General features: G+C 47.4%; 1 protein-coding gene and 1 non-coding gene across 3 annotated transcripts in view; one reads left to right on the top strand and one right to left on the bottom strand.

Annotated features, from left to right (window-relative positions):
* Window positions 1–721: 721 nt before the first annotated feature.
* TIPARP (TCDD inducible poly(ADP-ribose) polymerase) overlaps window positions 722–27112 on the top strand; it is a 32391-nt gene continuing 6000 nt past the window's right edge. The window contains exons 1-3 of one of the 2 annotated variants that reach the window (XM_028731363.2): window positions 722–1199; window positions 4181–5126; window positions 26735–26903. In XM_028731363.2, the coding sequence (XP_028587196.2) occupies window positions 935–1199; window positions 4181–5126; window positions 26735–26903 (1380 nt within the window). In that variant the 5' untranslated portion in view covers window positions 722–934. Of the gene's footprint in view, window positions 1200–3306; window positions 3496–4180; window positions 5127–26734; window positions 26904–27112 lie in introns of those variants that run through there. The other variant, XM_028731364.2, reaches the window with a different exon arrangement.
* Window positions 23767–23890, bottom strand: LOC114598225 (small Cajal body-specific RNA 16). Its single transcript, XR_003706983.2, has one exon.

Raw genomic sequence — 27112 nt, 5'->3', positions numbered from 1 at the left:
TTAGGTGGGGAGATAGCTTTCTGCTAAGCCAGCTCCTCAATATGTCAAGGTGACAGCGACAACCCGTCGCTCGCTCCAATTCTCTGTTTCCGATTTCCCCCTCGCCGGCTCGAAGACAGAAACTAACATGCTTCAGTCTCGTTTCCCCCGAAATCCGACCTGGGGCTGTTGCTCGGCAAGTTGATTGCCCAATCGCGGCGCAAGACGACGCGGCCCCCCGTTCCCACGCCCAGTTTCCTCGCAGTGCTCGGTTCAAAGGCGCCTCTCGGGTTACCGCAGGGGTGTGTGTGTGTGTGTGTGCACGCGCGGGGGGGGGGTTAGGAAGAAGAGGGGCGGGTGTGTGTGTTTGCACGTGTCTGCAGCGCCTCTTGCCGTGCAACAAACTTCGCCCTGCCTGGAACAAAGTGCCCCCTTTTTTTGCAATGCAAGCGGTCCCGGTTCTCCAGGGCGCTCCGGGTGTGCGTGAGAACGCGCACATGTGCACGCGCCTCGCTCGCTCGCTTCCTTCCCTTCCCACCCACAGAGTTTAGAATCCCAGCTATGCAAATAAGCGAAGCAGCCAGTCCCTCCCCGCCCTTGATTGGGTGGGCTTGGCTTAAGGCGAGGCAGCAAAGCGAAGGGAAAGAGGAGGAGGCGGAGCCCGGCTTGGAATGCGAGCCCGGACTGACGGCGCGGCTGGGCGAGTCAGGGAGAGCTTTGCAAATAAAAGCAGAGGGGGAGGGGAAAGGGAAGGAAGGCAGGCGAGGCTTCGCTTCGCTTCGCATGCAAAGCTCCACCCCCCGATGGTGCAGCTGCCCGGGCCGAGGGCTTTTCAGGAAGCGGTACTTAAAACGGCTCCAGAGGAACATGTGAGAAGCAGTCGCCGCTGGAATCCGAAGGGCGAGGAGGAGGAGGAGGAGAGGAGCTGCAAGGGGAATGGGCGCCGCTGGGTCACATGCGGGAAGGGGCCGAGCGAGCGCCGCTGCCCGAGCCTGAGGTGCGCCGCCGTCGGGGGCAGAGCGGGCTGAACGCGGGGAAGGAGAGACGCCGGGGCTCCTGCTCCTGCCGCCGCCTCCGTCTCCTCTTCTGCCGGCTTTCCCTTGCTCCGTCGACGCCGGACCAGCAGCAGCCCTTTGGCTCGGGCTGGGCTGCTTCGCCTTGGGGTCGGTCGCCTTTGCTGCAGTCGGCCAGCGGAGAGGCGAAGCGAAGAACAGACTCCGGTAACTTCCTTCGAGGCTTTTGCTTCCTTGCTTAAAAAATGAAAGAAGCTACTTGTCGAGGGGCGCTGAATTAAAGAGAGGATTTGGTCTCCTTCGCGTGTTAAATTTTTTTTTTTTAAGGGGAAAAGTCCTTTCTTGCTGAGATGATTATTATTTGTTTAGGCGCATTTAACTTGGAAGCGAGCGCTCTTGTATGCAAGTGCGACTGGGCTTCTGAACAAGGACCGGATTGCAGAGCAAACGGGCGAGCAAGGTGAAAAGTGCCCCCCCCCCAAAGGAAAAAAAACACCCTCGCAAATTCCAAAATTAAGGACTGGGTTGCGATTGCTCGGCGCACCCACCCACCCCTTAAAAAAATAAATCGCATACTGCGGGTCCTACTTCCAAGGAAAGAGTGGCTTTTGGATTGCAACCTTGAAGGGCGATCCTAGACGTGTTTTTTCCCCCGAAGTGGGAGTCCCGCGGACTTCCACGGGACGTGCTTCTGAGTTGGTGTGCATTGCAGTCCCCTGGGGGCTTCTCTGTCCGGGGAGGTGGGGTGAGTACATCGGGGCTTGGGGGAGGGGAGGACTTAAAGTGCCGGGCCGAAGCAGACTGAGGGGGAGGGGGGGTCAGCCGTAGAGTCAACTCTTCAAAAAACGGAAGAGCTGTCGACTCCCCCTCCGGGCTTCCCGGCCACTGAATGAAACCAAAGCGCCTTGCGCAGGAATTGGAGCGGAGCCTTCGGCTCATTGCAGGCTTGCCAAGAGTTTTTCCACGCTTTCAGTATTGTGCATTCATTAATCTGGAAGGGTCGCGCACTGCTCTGCTGCCAGGATTAGGCCCTCTACCCACTGCCACAGCGCCGTTTCCAGATCGCCCCTGTTGCACCATTCGGGGCAATTGTGTGCGGGGGTGACTAATCCGCGATGAGTTTCTATGCTCTGCAAACAATAGAGCTTCTCGGAAGGTGGTGCCCCTCCTATCGCTTGGGCAAAAGCCTCTCGATGACCTTCCTCGATCCTGGTGTTGCAAAGCAGGGAAGGGAAGTGAGTGACCGTTGAGCTCAAGGAACTGGTGACAGTGTCTTTTTCTGCACTTCCTTTTTTGCTGGAGTCATCCTTGGCTTTAAGCGCCACACGGACTGCCAGGCTGTGGGATTTTCACGGAAGGGGGATGGGGAGGCAGGCTAAACGGCAGTCCTAATCTGAATTCAATAGGACCTACTTCTGAGTAGACAAATGGAGAAAGATTTAACTTGGCCGTAACTGGCTTGAGAACATTCTTGTAGGTCAGGACACCTAGCGCAGAGTAAGCTTCTCATGAAACAAATGCTGTTCAGCTGGGCAGAATTTCAAGTAAATAAAGGCTGGCTTGTTCCACGATGAAAACGGAAGAATAGGTAGACCTTCACCCAGATGCATAGGGAAGTTTTTAAATGTTTGATATATTATTGTGCTTTTAATATTTTGTTGGGGGCTGCTCAGAGTGGATGGGGCAACCCAGTCAGAGGGGCGGCATATGCCTAACAAAATCCCTATTATGCAGTTTTATTAAATCTGTATAAAGCAAACCTTGGCTTCACGAGCAGTAAGAAGTTCCGATTCTGAATATTGCACCAGTTTAATAGATGTTCCTTTGTAGAAGCCAGTCTAAATCTGTTTCAAATATTTATTCATACAAATATGTATTCTGTATCCCCCAACCCCTCTATGCACACATTATATAACTTGTAAGGGTCCTTTCTAGCAATGTAGATACCCCAAACCGAGAGTTGTCTTAACCACATGGAAATGCGGCTCTTGATCTTCCAATTAAAATATTCCCAGGCGCTGGAGCATCGTGGCTTCTGTGTATGTGTGCCCAACCCCATACAAAAAAAAACTCTTTCCCCCCCCTTTTGGAAGCTGCAGTGCCGGAGAAAGTCCTGCAGGTGGCAGGGCAGCTTGTCCGCTCCTTCGCTGCTTAGTCAGAAGCGGCTGGTGCGTGTGATTCAGGCGGGATGACTGGCTGCTTGTGGGAATGCGAAACTACCTCAGAGGCTCGGGAGAGGGAATGACGAGGCAGTTCCCAGCCCGCAAGTGGGGCGGCGGCGGCGCGCAGGGCGACCCGAGGGATGTGCGTTTCTTCTAAGGATTCTTCTCTTGAGGAATCCGCCCTTCTGGGGAGGAGCCGCTGCAAGGACAGTTTAGCATTCTCACATGCTCTTCTTACTCATTCGGTTCCGAGCTGCACACGGAATCTGGTCAACTTCCAGTGACTTGGGTGTCGGGAGGGGGAGAGATCACCCTGCGTTTCCCTGAGGGAGAGACTTGGTGTATGTATCCGCGGGCACGGGTTTGGGAAGTCAGTTGGCATAGGTGTGTGTGTGTGTGTGTGTGTTATGGGAACCAACTCCTAGGGGCAGAGGTCCCTTTGCCCCTGTCCCAATAAAATATTTGAGCCGGCCAGCCCCCAACCCCCAAATTTGATGGGCATTGCCAATCAAATGGTGTTCATGTGTTGCTTCTTGTGATCAATTATGCAGGGCAGAGCTTACCTGGGGACACCCCCCCCCCCAATATTTTATTCCAAGTTGGCACTCCTGGGGTGTGTGTGTGAATGTGAATAGATAGCTAGATAGAGAGAAATCTGTCTGCATGGGTCTTTGGGAGACAGAAAGGAGCAGCAAGACTTGCATCTGTGTGAACAGGAAGGAGCCACAGTCTTGTGCCAGTAAACAAGAAAAGGTAGATTCCACCCTGTTCCAAGGATGTAAGTGAGGTAGGGCGAAACAAATGTTGGTGTTTTTAGATAATGGTGTTTACTTGGTTTCAGTCTTTGCATTTGCTAAGGACTGCTCACATGCTGTAAACGGGTGTGTGGCTTTTTTGGGGTGTGTGGGAGATGTGATTTTTGTGTCAGCCCTGAGCCCCTCTAGAAGGGAGAGGTTAACCCCTTTCTTTCTTTCTTTCTTTCTTTCTTTCTTTCTTTCCCACCCACCCTCCCTTCTTCTGCCCTAGGTGCCTGTGTGACTCGGAAGGAGACCCTCGAAGCGATGGAAACCGAACTGGGACCTCCCTACGCAGTTCAGCCGGCCTGCTGCCAGGAGGTGCCAGGCCCCGCTCCATCAGAGGCCTTTGCTATGCCGGCAAGGATCTCCGGAAAGATCCCGCCGGTCAGGCCTTGTTTCAAAAAGAAGGACGTGCAGAAGCTGCTGGACACAGGGGCACTGAGGGCTCTGCGGCCCATCATCACCACCTTGCTGGGGTCTGGCGCCCTGGATGCGTTCCTCCGGCGCAGAGGACAGAAGAGCAACCGTAGCAACTTGCATGAATCTGTCGTGAAGAAGGTCTTGGGGATCGCGGCTCCCTGCGCTCAGCCGGACAGCAGCATGGCAGTGCTGGTGGCAGGGACTTCGGACGTTCAAGGACAAATATCAGATGGGTCTCCTGACCAGGAGGCCCAGCCTGGGGAGCAGAGTTTCCCCTCCGTTACCTCTTCTGCAAGTGAGCCATTCCAGGACCACTCCTTGCATGCTGCCTCCAGCGATGCTGCTGCCTTTCTTTCCTGCCCTGACAAGATACTTGAAGGTTATCCTGTGGTGCTCCAGGACAACAACAACAGCAGCTTCGTGGGTCAATGCCACTTGAATCCGGCGGACAAGTTTGGAGATGGGCTTTTCCAGGACAAAAGCGAGGAGGCGTCCCTCGACCTTGTGTTTGAACTCTTGAACCAGCTGCAATATCACACCCACCAGAAGGACGGGGTGGACATCTGCGTGGATTTTCTGCAGGGGGTCTGCCTCCTCGGCAGCGATTGCCCCAGGCACCACACGGTCTTGCCCTACCACTGGCAAGTCAGGAGGACAGCCACACAAGTGTGGCAGAGTGTGACCACTGACTCCCAGGAGCAAATGGAAAGGCTCTACTGCAACCCGGACAACGACAAAGTCAAAATGAGATACCGGTGAGTGATAAGATGCCCTTCTTGCCTTTATTGTCATTGTGTTAAACATAAAGGAATCTTAGCCAAAATCTGGGGAACCCTTTTCTCGAAAGTGCATTCTTGCATATAGCCTCTATTACCTTGAATTATTGACCTACTAAAATTCCTTTGTCTTGCTTTTAATTAGTAGCTTTTTAGGTGGCACGCCCTTAATCTCTTCAAAAGTATCCATGTAATCCCAGGTGAGCTGATAACTGAGCAGCCCAATTTAAACAGGCTTTCATTTAAAACAGGGCTGGGGGGCCTTGTGGCCATCTACATTTTGGGATCTCCAACTCTCAGCAGCCCCTACCCAGCATGACCAAAGTTCAAGAATACTTGAAGTTGTAGGTCAAACAGCATAGCTGGGGGGTTTTTCATTGTATCCAGCACCCAGCATTCATGGACCTCAATGGAAACTGCCCAGCTAGATTTGAGAGGGTGCTTCTAAACCACAGCATGTGGATGCACATCTGATGAAGGGTTATTGGCCTATGCGCTTGAACTGTAAGAAGGCTGAGTAGACAGTAGGAAATAGAAGAACAAGTAAGTGGTGTGTTTTTTCTGTGTTACGATCTTGCTAAAACTTAGGGCCAGTAGAAGTGTGCTTTTGATGCTACAGACCCTTGGTATCCACACTTGCCACAAGAGAAGTGGACTAAACTTAAGGCACTGGAAGAGTAGTCTACAGGGGAGGGGGAGAATCCACAACACATGGCTCTTGAGTGAATCCTGTCCCATATGAAGAAAAGGAGAGCCCGCTGGATCGGTCCAGTGGCCCATCCCAATCCCAGTATCCCACTTTCACAATGGCCAAACAGATGTCTATGAAAAGCTCCAAAGCAGAAGCTGAACCCAACAGCACTCTCTCTGACTTTGATACCTGGAAACTTGGGCGATAGAACCTAGTCACCATCACTAGTAACCACTGAGAGTGTTACTCTTCATGAATTTCTTTAATCCTAATTCAAAATTCGCTTTTAAGACAGTCGGTGGCTCTTGTTGGGAGCAAATTCCATAGTTCATATGCTGTGTAAAAAGAAAAAAAAGTACTTTGTCAGCTGTGCATCTTCCAACATTCAGCTTCATTGGGTTTTCCTGACTTCTAGTTTTGGGAGAAAAACTCAACCAGGCTGATTAAAGAGAGCTGGCCCATGTACATGTTTTTAAAGGAGTAGTGCATTTGTTCAAAGGATATATGGCTATTTTCAGACTCAGCCAAGTTGGTGATTGACACATACAGCTCCATGTAAATGAAGTACATCCTTGAGGAGAGCCAAGCGGGAGGAGGTCGCACCATATTTTCAAGGTGGTCCCATGACACCTGTAAAGCGAGCTCAACCACCTCGATCCACAGCCAAGCCACAACCCAAAAGACGTGTGTTTGGAAAACACCGCCACCCCTAGGAGCACTCACTCCACCATTTGGGGTCTGGCTGGCACGGTTGTGTTTTGGAAACAGAATAATAAACATTGCTTGGATTTCTTCCCTTTTTTTGTGCCACTTGCTGCTGCACACAGGATGGAAGAAAATGTCAGCGGAGAAGTTGTTCCTTTTATCTTGCACAGCTGAAAGAATTGTGGAATGTCCTCTTTTTAGCCAGCCTACAAAGGCTGCCAGTGGAAGCCCTTGGAAGCTAAACTTTGGTTATGCCTTCTCTTTCTTTCTCCCTCTCTCCCTCCCCTGCTGCCTTCCTGTCAAGGTAGCATTGCTGCATCTCTTTGATTACTGCACATGCCTGGGCTCTTGCGAAGGAACACAGTGTTCCGGATTCAGTCTGTGTACCTGCATCGTTCCAAAGGAACTGTGCCAATTAGGGTGTTCTGGCACTTTTGAAATATGAACCAATTCCTTGTCACGCAAAGTAGTTGCAACTAGAGCAAATGGGTGGGGGTTGGGAGGGGTGAGGCCGGTTCTACAAGCATTCAGCCCTAGCCCTGGGCTCCTTGCCATGCAAAGTAGCTCCACTGCCGTGACTCGAGTGGACGCCCTGGTATCCTTTGTGACATCACAAGGGCTCCTGGGGCATCCTGCTGGGATTGCCTCATTGGCATCTGTAAAGAAACCACCGTTGCCCCAAGCAACTGGCTGAGTTGCTTGTGCTGTCAGGCTGGTCCTTCAGGCGCTGCCTGCAAATTCCAGACTCTGGCATGTGCGGCTGAACCGAGGCAGCAAGGGAACTCCTGCAGGACTTGTGCTAACAAGGGAGGGAGGCAGCAGTGGGTTTTATGTTGCAAGCAGTGCAGAGTTTAGAGTTGGGAGGTGAGGGGAGGGGAGGCCTGTCTAATAGCAGGAACAGCTGGGTGGTTGAACAGTTGCCTGAGGATGTTGTGGAATTTCTCAATCTGGCATCAAGGAGAAGCTGGATGAACTTCTGTTGGGGATGGCTTGGGTCTGAGGAATCCATAATGTACATGTTGTAAATAATGAGCCGGATAATCTCTCCATCTCCCTTCAGACTGTGCAGTACTAAACCTGAATAAGTGGTTCAAGTAGCATTTTTGTTCGTGTGCCAAAAGCATTCTTCTTAATGCTTCAGAGCTGTTTGTGTTTCATTGTGGTTATCCAGAGTTTGGAACTTTTGCTTTGAAATCTGGGAGCAGGAGGAGTAGCTCTAAAAACCTTCATTCTGTTTTGTCACAGCCTAGATAAAACGCTGCTCTTTCTTGCAAGTCGGCACCTGGTGCTAATCTTCCCTAGTCCCTTATCTGAACACAAGGGCTCGTTCTGCATCAAAGTGGAGTCACTTTGGATTTATTACTTTTCCAAGTTGTGTAAATTATTACTTTTGCTGTTGCTGAAATTGTAGCCAGGACATTGCTTCAACAGTTGCAGTTTCCCTGTGTGGAAATACCTTCCATGTAAAGATCATCATGAAAGCTACAGGCAGTGCCCAACATTAGTCATATTTGGAATGGACTCATTGAAATCAGTGGACTGAAGTTCATTGATTGCAGCTTCCCACCCACCCATCCATTCATTCATTCATTGATCAACACCCACAGAGATCTGCCTCCAAAGAAAACTTGTGCCTGTGATGTTTTATATTCACAAGTTGCAAGTCAGCATCAAGGCCATGTGTGAGGTACTGTAGAAACACCCACATGATTTTACACTTAACTGTGGCAACATCCTAATTAGTTTCTTTCCAGCCCAACATTTATCATCATTTGCAGGGAAGACAAAATGTCACAGAAGTTCCCTTGTAAGAAGATTTCATCATACCAATAAATATTGTATTCTTCTCAATTTCCTATGTGTAAGATGGCAAAGCTGCCATCTTACACTAGGACTTCAGTGACTGTTTCTGCTGCTATGCTTTCTTTCAGGAAAAATCCCATTTCCCACATACTCCTTGTGTTTGTAGTATTTGTTGTTGTAAGGGAATTTTTTAAACATAATTCAGACTTGGTGTTCAAGACTGCCTTTAACAGGCATAGGCAAATTCTGCCCTCAAGATGTTTTGGGACTACAACTCCCATCATCCCTGATTACTGGTCCTGTTAGCGAGGGATGATGGGAGTTGTAGTCCCAAAAATGTCTGGAGGGCCAAGTTTGCCTATGCCTGGCCTTTAACCTCTTTTACAGGGTTGTATGGTTTCCTGAAGTGAGGCAAGAGAACTTCAGCTCCTGAGGTGATTCTTTGGTATCTAGATCAAGGGTTGGAAACTTTGGTTTATTTTTATATTAAAGTTGTATACCCACATATCCCAGGGCGGTTCACAACATAAAACTACAAAACAAACAACTTTTGGCCTTTGGCTCCACCAGACTTTCCTGTTTGGAGCAAGTCATAGTCTCCCACCCTACACCTGATGACATACAGGTAATGTGTGAGGAGCATGATTGAAGGGATGGGCAGCAAGATTTGGCTTTAAAGGGATGCTAGCTAATGCAAGCCTGACCCAAGTGAGGCCCCTTATGCACAATGGCTCACTAGTCATTAAAGCAAAACCTGAAAGGAGAGAACTATCAGCACTTAGGGGGGAAAACCAAATACTGTAATAAAAAACCACACCCTGGGCGATGAATCAGAATGGTTTTCTGTTTCTCCAGAGGGGTAGTAGGATGTGAACCAGTCAGTTCAAATGAAAAAAGGATGTAGGCTAAACATTAGGAGGAACAGTAGAGTAGACAGCGCTTTGGTCTGAGGTTGTTTAAGCAAATCCTGGATGGGCCACCTGTTGCAGATGTTGTTTCAGAATGCCCTTATTAGCAGAGGCTTAGGCTGGGCTGCTTCTGAGATCCTTTGTGAACTCTGGATGTTTGATCAGTCCAGGCAGCCCGGCTACTTCTGACTTAAAATGACTTGGGAATCTTGTAACTTTCAGAGGCTCCTGCAAGTCTTTGCCCTGTGGTCAATGCAACTTGGCCTTCCCCTTTCCTCCTCAGATGTTGTGTCTCCTGGCAACTGGGTGCAGATAGTGGCCTCTTGCACCTGGCCACCTTGAGCGCCTGAGTTTGTTTTGCCAGAGCCTCGTGGTTCACATGGTTACCACCCCTGTTGGGCTAAAGCTATTAATCTCTCTTGGTCAGCCTAGCTTTAGAAGCTGAGCGATAAAGCTTGCATGCAACAAGGAAATGTCTGTTTCAGCAGTTCCAGGAGAGGACAAGCTGCAGCCAGTCTCGGATAGTAACCAGCAGGGGGGTTCTTTTTTTCTTTTTTATATCCCTTCCTTTGTTTTGAATACAGCTTACATGGCACAGTGACCCATCATTATGCTCTGTGTCCATAATATTGTCATTGTTTTGTGCTCCTAAGTAAGTTCGTAGGTCCTAAGCCATTGGCTCCCCTGGGGACTAAAGTACTTCTCTCTGGCTCGCAAATGGCTTCTTTTTCAATAAGTATTGCCCCCTGCTTGTTCTAAAATGCGCATTTATTTATAGAGTGTTTGCGCCCTGCCCTTCAGCCAAAAAGGGCTCCCTTGAATGGCTTGTGTACAGTCAGTTAAAAAACACGGGAGAGTCCCTGCCTGCTGGTTTACACTCTGGAAAACACGACACACAAGGTAAAAGGGACAGGGAGGGAAGAGGGGGGGGGAAGCAAACCCAGGCACTAGTTCTTAAATAGTAGTTCTTACAATGACTAGCTGGCATAGAAACAGTTCAGGATAGATTGTGTGATACCTGCGCCCCCCTCCCCCTTAATTTCAGGATTCCATCAATGATTTTTTGCTGTCTATCATGGGGTAAAGATGGAATACTGCCATATGAGCTCGCTGTGATGGAATGCAGGCATGTGTGCCCCTATTGTTGCTTAACACCTCGTTCATTTCCATGGGGCTCTTACAAAAGAAGTTCCTGTTTTGATAAATAGGTAAGGTTAAGGGGACCCCTGACTATTAGGTCCAGTTGTGACTAACTCTGGGGTTGCAGCGCTCATCTCGCTTTATTGGCCGAGGGAGCCGGCGTACAGCTTCTGGGTCATGTGGCCAGCATGACTAAGCCGCTTCTGGCGAACCAGATAAGCGCACAGAAACGCTATTTACCTTCCCGCTGGAGTGGTACCTATTTATCTACTTGCACTTTGGCGTGCTTTTGAACTGCTAGGTTGGCAGGAGCAGGGACCGAGCAACGGGAGCTCACCCCGTTGCAGGGATTCGAACCGCCAACCTTCTGATCGGCAAGCCCTAGGCTCTGTGGTTTAAATCACAGCGGCACCCGCTTCCCTGTTTTGATAAATAGGTGTACTCTTATTACCCTGCTGCAGCATATTAAAACAGAAATGCCTTCCCTTGGTGGCTTTTGACCAGATGTGTTCTGACATTCTTTCATTTGTATCTCTGTATCTCATTGCCAACCTCCAGGGTAAAGAACCTTCAGGCTGTAATCCACTTACCTGGAAGTAAGACCCTGCAAGCAAAGTGGGGCTTGCTTTTGTGTAAAACCCTTATAGTTTGCACTGTAATGGGGTTCTAAAACACCTGCCATATTGAAGGACCTGAGGAAAATACCTAGGGTAGATACTGTTCTTCAAATGCAGAGTGCCATTGTTCTATTTCTTCTTCCTTTCTTTTCTTATAGATTTAGTTTTCAGAAATTCAGAGTTAATTTTGGGGGGCCAGCACTTGGCTAAAGTGCTGTTGAGTCCCCATGCTCATCTCAAGACAGATAACAAATATGAAGCAGAATGAGATTTCCTGAGTTGGTAGGACAGAAAGCACTCGCCTGCAGGTAGAAAGCTAGCACATAGTGAACCACCTTGTCCCTGCTGCACTAATTCTCTGCTTAGCGGGACTTCTCATATTCCTATACAGAGGAACTGTAGTAAAGTTAGTGTTTGTTTAGAAGCTGTTCCTTGGTCAAGCAACGAGAGTGAGGTCTTGTGGGTAACCAACAGGCCACAGGGACCATGGGAAATAAGTTTTGTCCCTTTAACCTCAGACAAACAGGCTCCCAGGGTGTGAAGGGTTTATTATGGGAAAGGAAACCCCTGATTTAATGAAAGCTTTGACACCTGGGTCTGAAGTTATGTGCATTCCCTCAGTGATGTTATCTGTCCTTGATTGCCTGGGAATGTGCATCTGCATAAGCTCAGTGGAAAGGGAGGAAACCCCTTTGATTTAGGCTCTGGGTTCTTAATGGGTCCAGCTGCCAGAAGTTAGATTGATTAGCCCGCAAGCCGGTCATTGGAGAATTTAAAAATAATCAAGAGTTATGATTGGTTTCGGGGGTTCCAACGCCATGTGCAAATCGGGGATAAAAGAGCTTGGGAATGGCTGAGAAAGTGTGCTCTGCAACCCGCAAATCGCCTGGCTGCTGGTGTTCCATCTAAGTAGCCGTCCTTTCGTCCTTTGTGATGGAGAATTGCGGAAGCCTCTGAATGCGGATCATTGAAAGGACTCTAACTATTCTATCTGTGTCTTAGTCGTGAGTATGTAAGTTAGATTTTACAACGTTCTTGTTTTTCTTGCTTGTAACTTACTAAAGAAGTGCCTGCTATTTTAGCATGTTTTCTTATGTTCTTTTAAAATAAATTTTAAAGAAGAATCTGTTTGGTTTGGGTGCCTTTCCGGGGGAAAAGCTAATTCCTAGCCTTACGCTTGGTTGTGCTCTACCGTAGAATTTCTGTCTGCAAGTCTGTAGATACAACTTGTGGAGTGGGGGGTAACCAGCAATAACGGGGCACAGCCTTCTCCCTGGGTTGTGGCTCTGGGTTCCCCGGGACAAAGGGAGTGGTGGCAGCCTTACCGGTTCTATTTTGTCCTGTTTCTGTAAAACGTAAACGTGCCTGCCAGCCCTGCTCAAGCAACCTAGTCTGGCCGGAGAGCAAAGACAGGTGAGGGAGGGGCGAGCGGCTGGGGGCAAGTTTACCACAGGAACATTTTTTAAAAATGCACTTGGAGTGATAAAGTCCATTTTCTACAACCTTAAGATTTTTTCACCTGTAGGTCCACTTCCCTGTGAAACACTTAATTGGTTTCGTTTTCCTGCATTGGAAGAAGTTCAAACAGGTTTTGTTTTATTCCACTCTGCCAATCAGGTTTTCCACACTGAATTCATTGCTGTTCTAGCAACATAAGGTACATATAACTACTGGTGAGTTTGAGGTGTCCTCAAAACTTCCATGAAAATACGTGGGTAATAATATCGCCCAACATTATCAAGTTCATGCACTATGAATCTCTACCCCCCTCCCTTTCCAACATAGCTCACATTCTAAGTGGGAGAAAGTGGTTTTTAAATCTGTAGCTTCTTGTTTTAAGTCTGCATGTTTTACCGCTCCAAACACACTTCCTGGAGATGGGAAGTTTGGCTTTGCTTTTGAAAGTTACAACTGAGTGATCTGCACAGCTGTTGAAGGAGAACAGCCCCTTATGAATAAGAACAGATGAATTTTGTGGTGTTTTCTCTATCCGCTCAGCTGTTTACTTTTGCTGGGTGCGTGTATGGAGGGGGGGGGAGAAGCAAAATATCTAAACAAGAAAGAGGTGAATGACTGCTGATTTCTGGTGTGCTGAGTTCCAGCAAATTCTTGGTATCCTCCCCACCACCCCTTTCAAAGCCCGTATTTACATATGAAGCAAGTCTATTGGCTTTTTATCTTGTGTGGATCTGGGGAAGCTGTAGAAGTGGAGTTTCAGGGGAATTGTCAGCAGACTCCTGTTTACTCCTGTTACTATGCAGATAAGATTGAGGGGGGAAGCAGCTGTCACCTGGCTCCAGGTCTAGGTCATCTTGTTCCTTCCGTGCCATTCTCACAGGAAAGGAAAATGCACATACGTAAACCTAATAGAGCAGCCAATCAGGCTTATTAACCCTTGATTAATAGTACTCTGAAGCAGTCTCTGCAGTTTATGATAATTGCTTTCTCCCCCCCCCCCCCCAAAAAAAAGCTCCCATCGCCCATTCCCACAAGCGCTTCTCATCCAGGGCAGGTGTCTCCTTGCTTAGCTGTTGTTGAAGCTTAGCTGTGGAGAAAAGTGCTTGGAAAATAAGTGAGAGGTAGGGAGGAACGTTTCTGTGCTCCTCGACATTTTGGGGGTAAAATTGGAGTTTCTACCCACTCCCTTTCTATGCAATCGGGGTGGTTTTCCATTGTGTTTGTTTAAAGCACCTAGAGACTGTCATTCAGCGAGTTCAGTGCAGAAGCAGGCAGTAGTTATGTTCAGATGCTTAAAAAACCCCATACTTTCCATTATTGGAGGACACTGTGCTTGTGGTAAATGGTTTCCTAGTGTTATTTATTAAATTTGTATACCGCCCTATACCTGCAGGTCTCGGTACAGATGGACTTTAATTAAGGGTGAGAAAAATCAGGCAAGTATTTGCAAAGGTATTTGTGCTAACAGAGTTCTGGTCAGCCTCTCTGCTACTTCTGTCCCAGCTCCAGTAGCCTTTGGGTGGAAAGGTCAAAGGCGTGGCACACGTGTGGACGAAGAATATACAGATTCTGCGCCAGCTGCATTGAGGTTTCTGGAACTTGAGACAGTTAAGAGGGGTGACTGTGGAGAGCAGGCAAGGAGGAGGAAACTGAAAGAGTGCTCTGTAAGGCAGAGGAGTGCAGCCTTTTGATCCCCCAAAGAGCCAAGCCAGAGGTTCACACTGGCCATGGGTGAAAAGGAATGGCGCTTCTGCCTTTGCCAGAATGGCCAGCTATGCAAGTAGTCTGTCACCACTCCTCTTTCCCCTTAGGCTCTGGCTGGGAGAGAAAAGCTAGGGCTATGAGCTAGTTATTTTGTATGGGGCGAGGGAGCATCCACAAACACTTCTCCATCCTTGTGAGGACAGGATGCTTTCCTAGTAGGCACACATCTTGTACCATGAAGCAGAAAGGCCCAAGTGCATGGAAGGAATGCGGTCCCTTCGCCCTGTTGCAGAATCCACACTCAAACCTGAACATAGGAAAGATTTTATTGAGAATAAGAAACCAAAGGGGAAAGATGGAACTGTACTTTTAAGACGGGGATGGCCCTCCAGATGTTTTTATGGGTCCAACCAACAACTCCCATAAGCGCCAACCAGTGTTGGGGTTGCAGTTCAATCATGTCTGGAGTGCAGCCCACAGGCTACCCCTGTTTTAGGAAGCTGAGTGAGTGTTGAAAGATCTAGCTAACCTATGGGAGAATCATTGTGAGAGTCCACTACCCACCCAGCTTAGGTAGGATAAGCTTGCTCAGGTTGTAGACTCAGCACTTAGCATTTGTCAACGGTCAAAGGTAAGGGACACAGCAATAAAGGCAGCACTGTTCTGTATTTATGGTGTTTGCAGCCAGGTGGCTTTGAGTGACAGGTTGGGTGCCTGGCACAGCTCAAGGGCTTGGCTGTGCGCATATGTGGGAAAGATAGACTAAGACAGTGTTTCCCAACCTTTTTTGGGCAAAGGCACACTTGTGTCATGAAAAAAATCTCGAGGCACACCACCATGCCAGATGGGGAAAGGTCACTTTTTACTTATGTAAAAAAAAAAAAAATATATATAGTAACAGCATAGAAGGTAATGGTAGATGACTGTTAGGGTCTCCCCCCAAATGCAGAATTCTATTAATATCTTCCTTAGCGAGCCGCGTTAACCCCTGTAATGCTTTCTATAGAGTAAGCATAGGGGACACTGGGGGATGTGGAACCAAGGGGGCAGTGGGCCAAAAGAGTTCGTGATCTACTGCTTTAAACAGAAATAAGAGCCAGTGGGTTCTTCCTTTTTTAAAGTATCGTTTCAGCGGGGACAGCAGTCCGGATTTCCAAAAAGCGGTGCTTTTTTGCGTCTGAGCAAAGAAGAGAGAGAGGGGAAAAAAGAGAGAGAGATTGATTTGTGGCTGCGCAAAGGGGGGAGGAGCCCAGGAGTAAAAGTAGGAAGGACGAAGGGAGGGGAAAGGAAAGTTAATAGAAGGAAAGGCGGGTGGGAGAGAAAGAGAAAGAAAGAGGGAAGGAAGGGGGGAAGAGAAGTGGAAAGGAGGGAGACCGAGGCGGGGGAGAAGCGTCTGGAGAGTTGCTCCAAAGTTTGGGGAGCCGCGGGGGTGGGCGCGCGTCCCAGGAGGCGGAGGCCAGCCCGGGCTGGGAGCCGCGCCGCGGCCCGGGGGCGGGAGGCGGACCGCGGCTCCTAGGATGTGGAAAGGGGACGGCGGCGCAGGGGGAGGAGACCCGCACGGCTAGGGCAGCGCGCAGGGGGAGGGGAGCGGGCCGGAGGCGGGCGAGGGGGGCCGCGATCCCGCGCGGCGAACATGGCCTCCTTCCCCGCGGGCCCTGCCGAGCCCCCCGGCCGGGGAGGGCGGCACGCCCCCGCCGCCGGAGGAGAGCAGAGGCAGGAGGAGGAGGACGAAGGCGCTGCCGAGGAGGCGCGGCAACTTCTGCCAACTTCGGCGCCCGCCCCGTCGCCGCAGGCTCCTCCCGGCCGAGAGCCAGAGGACGGCGGCGGAGCAGGAGGAGGAGGATCGGGTTTGGCGACGGCTGCTGCGTCCTCTCCAAGCGCGGGGCTGGCCTCCGCCGCGCCCGATCCTCCGCGCTCGCCCGCTTCTCGGCGGAGCAGGTCTCGTGCGGGTGCGAGGCGCTGCTGCAGGCGGGCGACCCCGGCCGGCTGGGCCGCTTCCTGGGCTCGCTGCCGCCCGACGCCGAGGCGCCGTGCGACTCGCCCGCCTCCCTCCCACGGCACACCAGGCAACGTCTCGCGGCACAGTAGTGTGCCGCGGAACACCGGTTGGGAAACACTGGACTAAGACACGGTTTGAGAAGTTAAGAGATAAGCGGCCAACATGTTTATTAACACAGAAGTTTCCCAGCTTTGGCAATAGACATAATCTTAAAGGAGGCCTTCGGACAGTTTGTGCGAAAGTAGTGGGAGGTTGTGGAATGGGGGGTAATTTGTATGTCTTAAATGCGATCCCCAAGCAGGATAAATCCATGTCACCTGGGAGAATTAGGAGCCTAGGGAAGGCTTCTCTTGCCTTCTTTATGATCTTCTATAGCAGATCCTGCATGACACAAAAAGTGCATCCTTACTGATATGGTGATGTCTGTGAAGCTCAGCCTAAATCTGGGCATGATCTAGTAATGTGAGGAACCAGCTCCATCTTTATTCTGATACAAGTGTGTTCCTGCCATTATGAATTCCTTGGGCAGGTAAATAGTTTGTATATTCCTTTCAGCTTGACTAACCAGCCTGTTGGATAATGATTAAAATAAAACATTTTATTATTGGATTGGAGACTACTTGAAAATTGACTTTATAGAGAGGCTATAAAACCAAAGTTATCAGTGTTTGCCAGATTTGGATTTGAATGAAATGTATTAACACCTTCCTGTTCCTTTTGTCTTCCTGATTTTGGGAATCATTGATTTCTTTTTTAAAAAAGATACTCACTTTTTAGGCACTCTTTTCATTTTGAAGAACACAAGTTGGGTTTGGGAAGCCAGAAACTTTGGGAAACTGCCTTTTCAGTACCCTGTGATCAGGACTGTGCACTGTGGCTTAAATAAAATCTTATGCCAAGAAAAGATGGATTCTGCGTCCTATATAAATAATGTACATTTCCACAAATGGAAGGCCTTCTCCTTTTTCAAAGGCAGCAAACAATTCTGTGATCTTTGAGCAGAAACAAGGTCTTGGCCATTTGAAATCTTCCTTAGCTCTCCCCTGGCTATGAAGCCATTGTCAGGTACTGCCCAGTCTCTCAGGTTTATCTGTGCAAATGCATACACCATGAAGACTAAAAACGTGCATTAAAAAAATATAAAATTAGAGTTCTGTGCCTGGTATCATATTCTGTTTTTCTGTGGCTTTGTGTAAACTATCAGAAAACATGCTACTCTGCCCAATGAAGCATTCTTTTCTAAAAATCACTGCATGGCCATGAAAAACCAACTTCCTTTCAGTTAGGCCCAACTCTCTTGCTTTTTGGAATGATGAATATCGACGACAACCTATTATAGCAAAGAAGAGTTTTGACTTTGCTGTTATGCAAGGAACTCCGTTTTGTGAACGCGGGTTGCAAAACCTAGTTTTCCACTGGCCTACTCCTGCTGGAGCGGGAACTTTTATAGAAATTTCCTTTGCTAGCGCATTATTTTTTACAGATAACGTTGGCAACAAAGCATGCATGTGACTTCATGCAGAAAGGTGCTGGTGCCCTGTCTAGTGTTTGCCAGTGCCCTGGAAGCTAAAACTGACTCTAGCCTGTTCTTCCTCCTAGCCAGAAGTTGCACTGGTGGTGGGGACTTCTTTGGCTTTTATTTTTGCCGCATATAAATAGTTACTGTTGCTAGGCAAAAAGGGGAACAAAGGGCTTTGTGAACCAGTTTCCAAGAGTGATTAAGCAAAACTTCACACTATGTGTTGTGCATGGGGTGTTTTCCCCCCCTTCCCTCAGAACTGCGGTCTGTTTACTCCAGGCACACACTGCTTGACCCAGTGCTGATGAATCAATGCAGAGTCACCAAAGTTAGGGAACAGTTGTTCGACTGTAGCTGATGAGACATGATGCCCTTTTCGTCTCACGTCAGGAGCATTCTGACCGGGAGACTGCAGCTAAACATTCTGTGCGCCCAAGAGATCCATGTGACGGTGGCCTGACTTTGACTTCACTGACTTGGCAAGGCCTTTAATGAGTTCAAACTTTAATGAAAGTTCAAACACGTTTTCTCCTTGTCTGTCTCCGCCGCTGCCCAGAATTTGCAGATTAGGAGTCCTCTTGGTCACATTCATGCCACATATTTTAAGCACTGTGATGCCACTTCAAGCAGCCATGACTTCCCCCCCCCCCAAAGAATTCTGGGAGCTGTAGGGACTCCCTGTTCACCTCACAGTGATACAGTTCTTCTTTCCCAGGGAACTCTGGGAAAGATAGCTCTGCTAAGCGGAATAGAAGTCTCTGAACAACTCTCAGCACCCATTGCCAGCTGCAGCTCCCAGAATCCTTTGGGAGAAGCCATTGCTGTTTAAAGTGGAACCATAGTGCTTTAAAAGTATGGCGTGAACATGGCCCTTCAATGCACCTTGCTTAATGGGAGGTTCTGTATATGGAAGGTCAGATAGATCCAGTCTTGTTGCAGGCAGTGTGTGGTGGTCAGAGCCCAGGTCACAAAATGCGGTTGAATAAATGAATGGCGCAAGCAGACATACATGGCTAAAAGGACTTGGATGCTCCTCTATAAATCGGTTTATATTTTTATGACTCCTATGGCATTGAGCTCTTACAATGCTGCCAAAAAAATTTCTTTTTCTCCTCCTTTCTGAAATCATTCTTCCCTCTCAGAAGCTGCTGATTGTTTCTCCATTAATTTTGATGTTGGCTGGTGAGCATTTTTCATTTTTAACTGTATAATAAATGGCGATGAGTGCAAAATCTACATGCCATAATTCCCTGGGGAAAAAGGGATTGGTTGTTAAGGCACTCCAGGAATTGTAGGTCTGTGAGGCGAGGAGGTGGTCTCCCTAACAACTACCAGCACCATTAACAAACTCCAGCTCCCACGATTCTTTGTGGAGAAGCCATGACTGTTCAAAGTGGTATCGCAGTGCTTTGAATGTATCATGCAGATGGGGCCCCTTGAGTTTGGGCTACTTGCTAGCAGAAGGGAATTCCCTACCAGCTGGAGGAGTCACAGAGAAGGCATCTCTCACCTGCCCACTTCATTTGACAGCCCAGGTGAAACCAAGTGGGTGTTCTTGGTTGATCTTTGAGATCGAAGTGAGGCATGCGGAAGGAAGTAGTTTCCTTAAGTATGCTAGGTAGGGCTTCAGAAGCCGAAGCCACTTATTTCAAATGTGGCTACTCCCGGATGAGTTGTTTCTCGCTTCCCAGAACTTGCAGCTGTATTGAATATTTTCTGCTACGACACACTATGGCAGGGAGAACATTTCCTTCCCCAGCCAACCTTGTTTCCAAGTGGGTTGAACCCCTCTTCTCTCCTGGTTTTGCTTTTAAATTCCAGTTGGGAAGAAACAGGCTCTCCTGAGCACTAGTGTGCCTGCTGACTAACATGTACTGACACAACACTTTTTCCTGACTTTTAGTGTTTTTCATTTTTCGCTTGTTCCTCGGCTTCTATTTTCTTTTCCCCATCCAAGCAAGCATCCATAGTGTCAGCAGAAGCTCATTCCAAAACATTGGTGCAGCTTCGGCTATTTTAAAACAGCAAACATTCTGGTAATATTTGTACCATGAATCTTGGTACCCCTTTGGTTCAAGTCAGGTACAGATATGTCGTGGGATGGGGGCTAAGAGGTGTGTCTCCTTAGCCCTGTGCCAGAGTTACTTACATGTACCTAAAATTAGATGAGCATAAAACATGTGGCAACCTCTTGTGGAGGTTTTTAAGTGAGTGGGTGAACTTCAGTACAAAATAGAAGTAAGCAAAATTCTTTGCCTTTGCATAGAGGCCAACAGCTAATGTGAGATTTTCTTGGATGTCATTTCCTTACCGCAGCTGCTCTGACAAACCCATGGCTTTGTGACTCTTTCCAGACCCGATATTCAGTAGGGCACAGCATTTTAACTTTTCCCGCCCCATAGCCCACTGCAGACCTTTGCACTTGTGGCGTTCAAGAGTTCTGACTAAAGCTATGCAAGCAAATGCTTAAGAATTGCAGTAGGAATTCAAAGTTCATCCTCAACTAGTCAAGTTCATCCTGTCTACTAATCTCTTCTACTTAGAAAGGCGTATGGAAACAGCCTTCCTTCAGAAGTGCTTGTGTGTCCCAAGTAGCACCACTGACAATTCCATTTTGTTAGGACAGGCATCCCCAAACTCTGCCCTCCAGCTGTTTTGGGACTTCAATTCCCATCATCCCTGACCACTGGTCCTGTTAGCTAGGGATCATGGGAGTTGTAGTCCCAAAACTGCTGGAGGGCCGAGTTTGGGGGTGCCTTTGTTAGGACGTTTGAGGTGTATTCATGCCCCCAACATGCCTCTGTGTGCTTCCCTCTCCACCCTGCCCCGAACTTGTCCATGCCACATATACATGAGTAGAACTCCCACGACCAGGAACATGGGCAAACCAATGTCAGCTTGCTCAGGGTTCACACAATGCACCTCTTTGAGAGGGCATCACATCATTGCAGTGCACTGAGGATGGGGAGTGGGGATCCTTGCAGTCACATAAGGAACTTCATGGCCACCCCCAATGGCAAGTCTTCTCCAGCTGATCTCAATTGTGCTGAAAGGTGAGCGCACAATTTTAAATAAAGCTGACATCTACTCTTGTGCAGTTAGGCTTCCTTGTTCATCCTCCTCTGTCGAAAACAAGTTCTTCCTGGCAAAAGAAAAAGAAAAAACCTTAATCTTACATGTTTCTGCTCTCTTGTAAAATCCCTTGACTATCTAGAAAGTACTTAATAAATTTTGCTAAGGGCATACACAAAAAACAGTCCGGGCTCCCAAAGGTTGGAATTGTAGGTGAGTTTCCAAAGAGGCTGTTGCGTTGGCTGTAATATTAAGAGATGATAAACCTGGACTCAAACCCCCTGGGGATCCGTAGCATAAATATACAATATAAACCAGAGTTGTTCCCTTGGAATGTGCAAGCAAATCAATATTTATCAAGTCTCACTAATGCACTTGTCAGATTAAATTCTCAAATATCCCGTTGAACATGCAGTGGGCTTATAAAATATGTAGACTTCGGCTATTTCTCCATCTCAACCGGCTGCCAACAAATGAGACAATAACATCCCAGTATGCTTTCTGTTTTAATATTCCGAACAGCTTTATTGAGGTTGCGAGCGCTTCATATCGAAGCAAGCATAAGAATAATTTTATTAAATCAGAAATATACTGTAAGAGAGGCCGGGTGGAATAGGCTCCTCCTGGTGATTTTCAATAATAATAATAATAATAATAATAATAATAATAAATTATTTATGAATTGGGTGGCTTGGTAATGTGGAGGTACCTCTGTAAAGTCACTAGGGGATTTATTAATCTTTGGCCCCCACCTTTCTTTGAAGGACCTTATATCATGACCCTTTTATCCACCCAAAATCCCAGTAAGGTAGGTCAGCTTGCTGCCCTGTCTCTACAGACTATGTCTGGCACCTTTGGGGAATATTCATCTCCCATACCTGTATTTATTGGATAAAATAATGCAGGCTTGTAAATAGCCACTCATCCGGCTGCCTACAATTAAGGGCGACCCTCAGGCAGAGTGTGTGGCATTGCTAATGGTTTTCATTCTGACACTCAAAAATGTTAGCCTTGTTCACTTTAAAACCTAAACTGCTGCTACTCATTTTAGGAGCACTTGAGCTTGGCTCACACTCAGGACTCAAGGCAGCGTGTGTGCAAGAAAACTCCCGAGCAATTTTGCAGCACATTTGATGGACACAGGCGTGCATGATTTTTTTTGGGGGGGGGTGTCACAGGTGTGAGGTGGTGGGTTGGGGAGAAACTTGATGCCAATTATACTTGGAGAATTCAGTGTGGTGTGATCCTTAAGACATTGGTCTAGATCCCCACTTAGCCATGCAGGTTACTGGGTGACCTTTGGCCAATTACAGCCTTCTAGCCTAACCTACATTGCAGCATGTTTTTTTAGGTGAGATGGAAAGATAAAATGAACAAGAAAGTGCCATCTGTGCACTCTCTGGAGCAAGGATAGGATCAAAATGTAATCAAATAGCAGCGTGCAGGGCAAGCTGTCTGCATAACACCAATGTGCTTATTGCTTTTTAAACTCTTGGTAGCATTGTAAAAAAAAAAAAAAATTGGTTTGTTGAGTAGGTAGCATCAACCCTGTACCTATCTACATTTTGTAGGTACAGAATTAGTGATACTTAAACCTCTTGCACGGTGCTTTGTTTATCAGAGCTGAGCAGAAATGCCACGTTGCTGAAATATGTAGGGGCTCCCAGATCTGTCCAGTGTTGACTGCTTCTAGCCACAAAGCTTTGCAACCAGTGCTTGTAAAAGAAGACATGGCACTTTCAATTCCCCTAGCGTGGGAACGGGGTGCTCCCATAGGGCTAATATTCAGCAAGCCCTAAACAGAGCAAAGGTTTTCTGCAAAGCTAAAATAAGCCTTGGAAACAGCTTTAAATAGCCTGAAAATGGATAGTGGGACCCTCACTTCTTAAAGGCCTTGTTTGTTTGCAAATTCCCAAAGGTGATTCCAACGTGTTTTGTATCCTGGGGCGGTCTCTTTGAAACTGTATCTGCATCTGTGTAAACAGGCACATGCAAAACTGCACTTGCTTACGTATATATTTTGCCGAAAGCTTTTTTGTAACATGCACCTGGGTGCAAAATGTTAAAGGTGAAAGAGGTCCGTTGCTGTTGGTTCCCTCTTTGTAGCTTACTTCCCATCGCCAGTGTTCTATGTGCCTTGGGAAATTTTTGCTTGACTTTCCATAGTTCCAGCGCAAAAATCAGTGTGAAACCGTTTATAACCAGTCAGATGACATTCGTTCCGCAACCTGAATTTGGCCTCATTTGCCTTGTGTTTCTCGACACTTTGAGACTAAATTAAAACTATGTCGGGAATGCTGTTTTCACCTAAGCTGTGCTGAACCGTGTTCCAAAACTTAACTACCAAGTAAGAACATTAAAGCACCTGTTGGGTCAGGCGCAGCATCTTGTTTTTCTCAGTAAGGAACCAGATGACCCTGAAAAACCCAGGAGGACAGGACCTGAGCATCTTAGCACTCTTCCCCATTTACATTTGCAGACATCTGCAGCACCTTTCTGCTCACCTGGGATTCCTAGCGACAGGTCTTCAGAGGCATCCTGCCTTAGACAGTGGTGGTGGTAGAAGAACGCAACTGTGGCTGATAGCCATTGATTATTTTTTCTTTGATTGTTGGTTTTTTTCTGGAAAGGATTACCAATTTTAATTCTGTTTCAAATTCCAAAGACATTTTTAAGGACTCGCATTCCTCCTCAAATCCCTTTGCATATACCAAATAATTCATTCCGTTTAATAAACAGGCAGTCTTGAATAAATTGATAATGTTGAATAATATGTTGCCCAGAGCCAATCTGAAACAGGGACAAAGTTTAATCAGTATAACAAGTGGAGGTTGCAATTCTACGACTAGGTCTACCACGGTGGAAGAAACTGGGCAATTTACCCCTTGTAGCCTGAGCTTATGACGTTTGCCTGTCTTTAAATTCAGATACTGTATTGCCATATCTAAGTCCGTCAGTGACGGTACAGAACGCAGTCTGGGTTTTCTCTGCATGTCGCAACAGATCTGTATGCAGTATCATGCATGACCATCAAGCTGCTGCTAGAATGCTAACACCTGTTACTGCACAGGGCAGACCCCAAAAAGGAGGCTGCCAGGTTCTCATCTAGGGCAAGCTGATAGCCATTGATAACTGTTTGTCTAATACTCTTTTAAATCCATCCACGTTGGTGGCCATCACTGCCTCTTGTAGGAGCAAATTCCATAGTTATTTTTATTTTATTTATTTTATTTTTATTAAGGATTTGCCGTAGTTAATTTGCCATAGTTAACTATGTGTTGTGTGAAGAGATTCACTTCTTTTCCCATTCCTTGAATCTTCCAAAATTCAGTTTCATTGAATATTCATTCATTCACTAAAATTTATATACCGCCCTATACCTGGGGCGTCTCAGGGTGGTTCACAGAATAAAAGCAAGATATAAAACCACAGCATGCCTAATAGAAATAAAAACAGCAACTCAATACCCCCCCAAAGAAACATTTTAAAAGGGCATAGGATGTAAATTGGATCAACCAAAGGCCTGATTAAAGAGGAACGTTTTTGCCTGGCACCTAAAGTTGTATAATGAAGGCACCAGGTGAACTTCCCTGGGGAGAGCATTCCGTAGACTTATTGTGATAGATGTGCCTGCTCTTGTTGCACCGTGAAGTCAAGAACTACGTACTTAATACCCATTCCAGCATCTGATTCTGGACTTCTCTCTGTCACTGCCTCCCCCTCAGCTGTAGGGCAGCTGTAAGTGCCCCCCCCCCCCCGTGGTGTTTCACTCAATGTGCCCCCACCCCAAGCTACACTTTAGCATCCCTGAAGCTGCATGCTTATAGGGAATGCGGCTGGGGAAGTTGTCTTGCCAAATCCACCGCAGCTTAAATCTTGTAACTGGGGAAAAATCAATAGCTTTTGCTTATCTTATCTTTTCATCTTATCTTTTCACCTCCCTTCTTCCTGCACAGGTGACTGAAAGAGAAGTTTTAGCAGGTGACTTGGCAACAGGTGCGCGGCACCTAATCGAGCTTGCACTTCCCCATTTGCAAAACAGTTTCCTTGATAGCGGAGCTAAGTTGCCGCAAAGAAGTAAAGTCCACCAGTAATTACGGATTACACATTAACATGTCGTAATCTGGAGCTCGATGATCTCTGCCTGCCTGTGTGTGGAGTTCTCTCTTATTAAATGTCATGGCACAAATGGATCTGTTTAACTTCAGGAAAAGCAGCTTCTTTGCTGGTTTTATGCATCTGATGACGTAGGCTGTTGAATAGAAAGGTTTGTGCCACAGCTAGCATGTTGCTTACTCAGAGGTGCCAGATCACTTATTCCTCCTCACATATTGTAAGCGTTCCCTCCCCTCAATACAGCATCCTATTTCTCTTCTTCCAAAACACAAACAATATTGGCTTTCTTCTCTGTCAGCAATTTAACACTTTTTCTTAATAGAGCTCCCCGCTGGGTTCTTGCAGAAGTGCAGCAAGGAATGTGGCGCTCTGCCCTGTTTATCCTTTACAAACCACCTGCTTTTTTGGAGAAAATATGTAGCAGTTGAGGGGATATGGCAATCTCATTTACTGCTGTTTCTGTTCTTTTGAGGGGTGGGTATTGTTTTTATTGTTAAACTTGGTGGTGCTTTTCTTCAGTTGCGTGTGCAAGTCACCTCGAGATGTCTTGCATTGGACGGCAAGCGTATGATCATAAATTTGGGGGAGAGTGTTGGCCGCTGCCCTGATCTAGAGAACAGCTCTAGTGCAGTGCAAGGAATCTAGCGTGATTCCTTTGCCCCCGTTTCTGTTGTGCAGCAGACCAGGTGCCCTGTTTAACTTTGGCCGCAGGGAAGAAGTACAGTGGTACGTCGGGTTACATATGCTTCAGGTTACAGACTCCGCTAACCCAGAAATAGTACCTCGGGTTAAGAACTTTGCTTCAGGATAAGAACAGAAATCGCATGGCAGCGGGAGGCCCCATTAGCTAAAGTGGTGCTTCAGCTTAAGAACAGTTTCAGGTTAAGAACGGACCTTCGGAACAAATTAAGTACTTAACCCGAGGTACCACTGTACTAAATGATGGCATCATAAATGAATTGGAGCATTTGACTCACAAGGGGTTTTTGGGGGGATGGGAGCGTGCACCTGGTTCCTGTCTGATTAGCATTTTGCATCCAGCTGATAGCCTAAGTAGGTGTGTAGCCTCTCAGCAAAAATTATGCATGATTGCAGAGTGAGGGGGAGGAAGGTGTTGTCCCAGAACTGATGCAAGGAAAATCCATCTTACCCAGGAATGTTCTCCCTGATGTGGGGCAAGGACATGCAGATCCTACAACGCCTGTGTTTTGTTTTGTATTCATTGTCCTGGCTTGTATTCCTTGCTCCTAATAGTTCGCTGCTTTTAATATATATATATATGTCTCTCCCTGCACAAAACCCAGTCAGTCAGGTTATGCAATTGGCATGCATGCTCTTAAAATGTAAATAACTCCTGCTATGGTGTGCAGGGAGGTGTTTGACCCCATTCCTACACACACACACACACACACACACACACACACACCGTGGTCCCAGATTTCTTATAAATTTCTTATATACCTCTGGCTTTTTGCCAAGGAGATTGAGCTGATATGTATCATTCTCCTCTTTCTCCCATTACATCTTCACAAGAGCCCTGTGAGGTAGATTAGGCTGAGAGGTTGCGTTTGTGGAACTGTGGGTCACATTTGGTTTGCCTCCCAGTCTATAGAAGAGGCATGGCCAAACTTGGCCCTCCAGCTGTTTTGGGGTCATCATCCCTGACCCCTGGTCCTGTTAGCTAAGGATGATGGGAGTTGTAGTCCCAAAAATAGCTGGAGGGCCCAGTTTGGCCATGACTACTGTAGAAGGAAGAATTGGCAAAGCTTTGCAACTGCTGAAACGTCATAACTTCCAGTCGCTTCTTGAATGGATAGAGAAAGCTAAATTGTTTTCCTTTTCTCCCTCCCCACAGGGGCCATGAGTTTTTAGTTGACTTGAATGGTTTGGCACTCTATGACACGACTGAATTTGACCAGCTGAGGAGGCTGTCTACGCCTGTGTGTACAGGTTCCAACTCCAACTACTACACCATCTGGAAGTATTTCTGCAGGGATCATTTTGGCTGGAGAGAATATTCAGAGGTATTTCACCACCAACATCGCCCTTAAGTTTCAGGAATAATGATGGGGGATATGGATGCGGGAAGCCTTGGTTCATGATGCCCCCCACTGCGTGATCTTTGTTATAAATCACCATTAACTAGCCTAACCTGCTTTGCAAGATGCTCAAGGATAAATGAAAAGGCTGTGTGTAAACTGGTAGCTTTTTCCATATCCAGAAAAATAGCTAC

This window comes from Podarcis muralis, chromosome 6, assembly GCF_964188315.1.
Source record: "Podarcis muralis chromosome 6, rPodMur119.hap1.1, whole genome shotgun sequence".
NCBI lineage: Eukaryota > Metazoa > Chordata > Lepidosauria > Squamata > Lacertidae > Podarcis > Podarcis muralis.
This window is presented reverse-complemented; position numbering and strand designations above follow the sequence as displayed.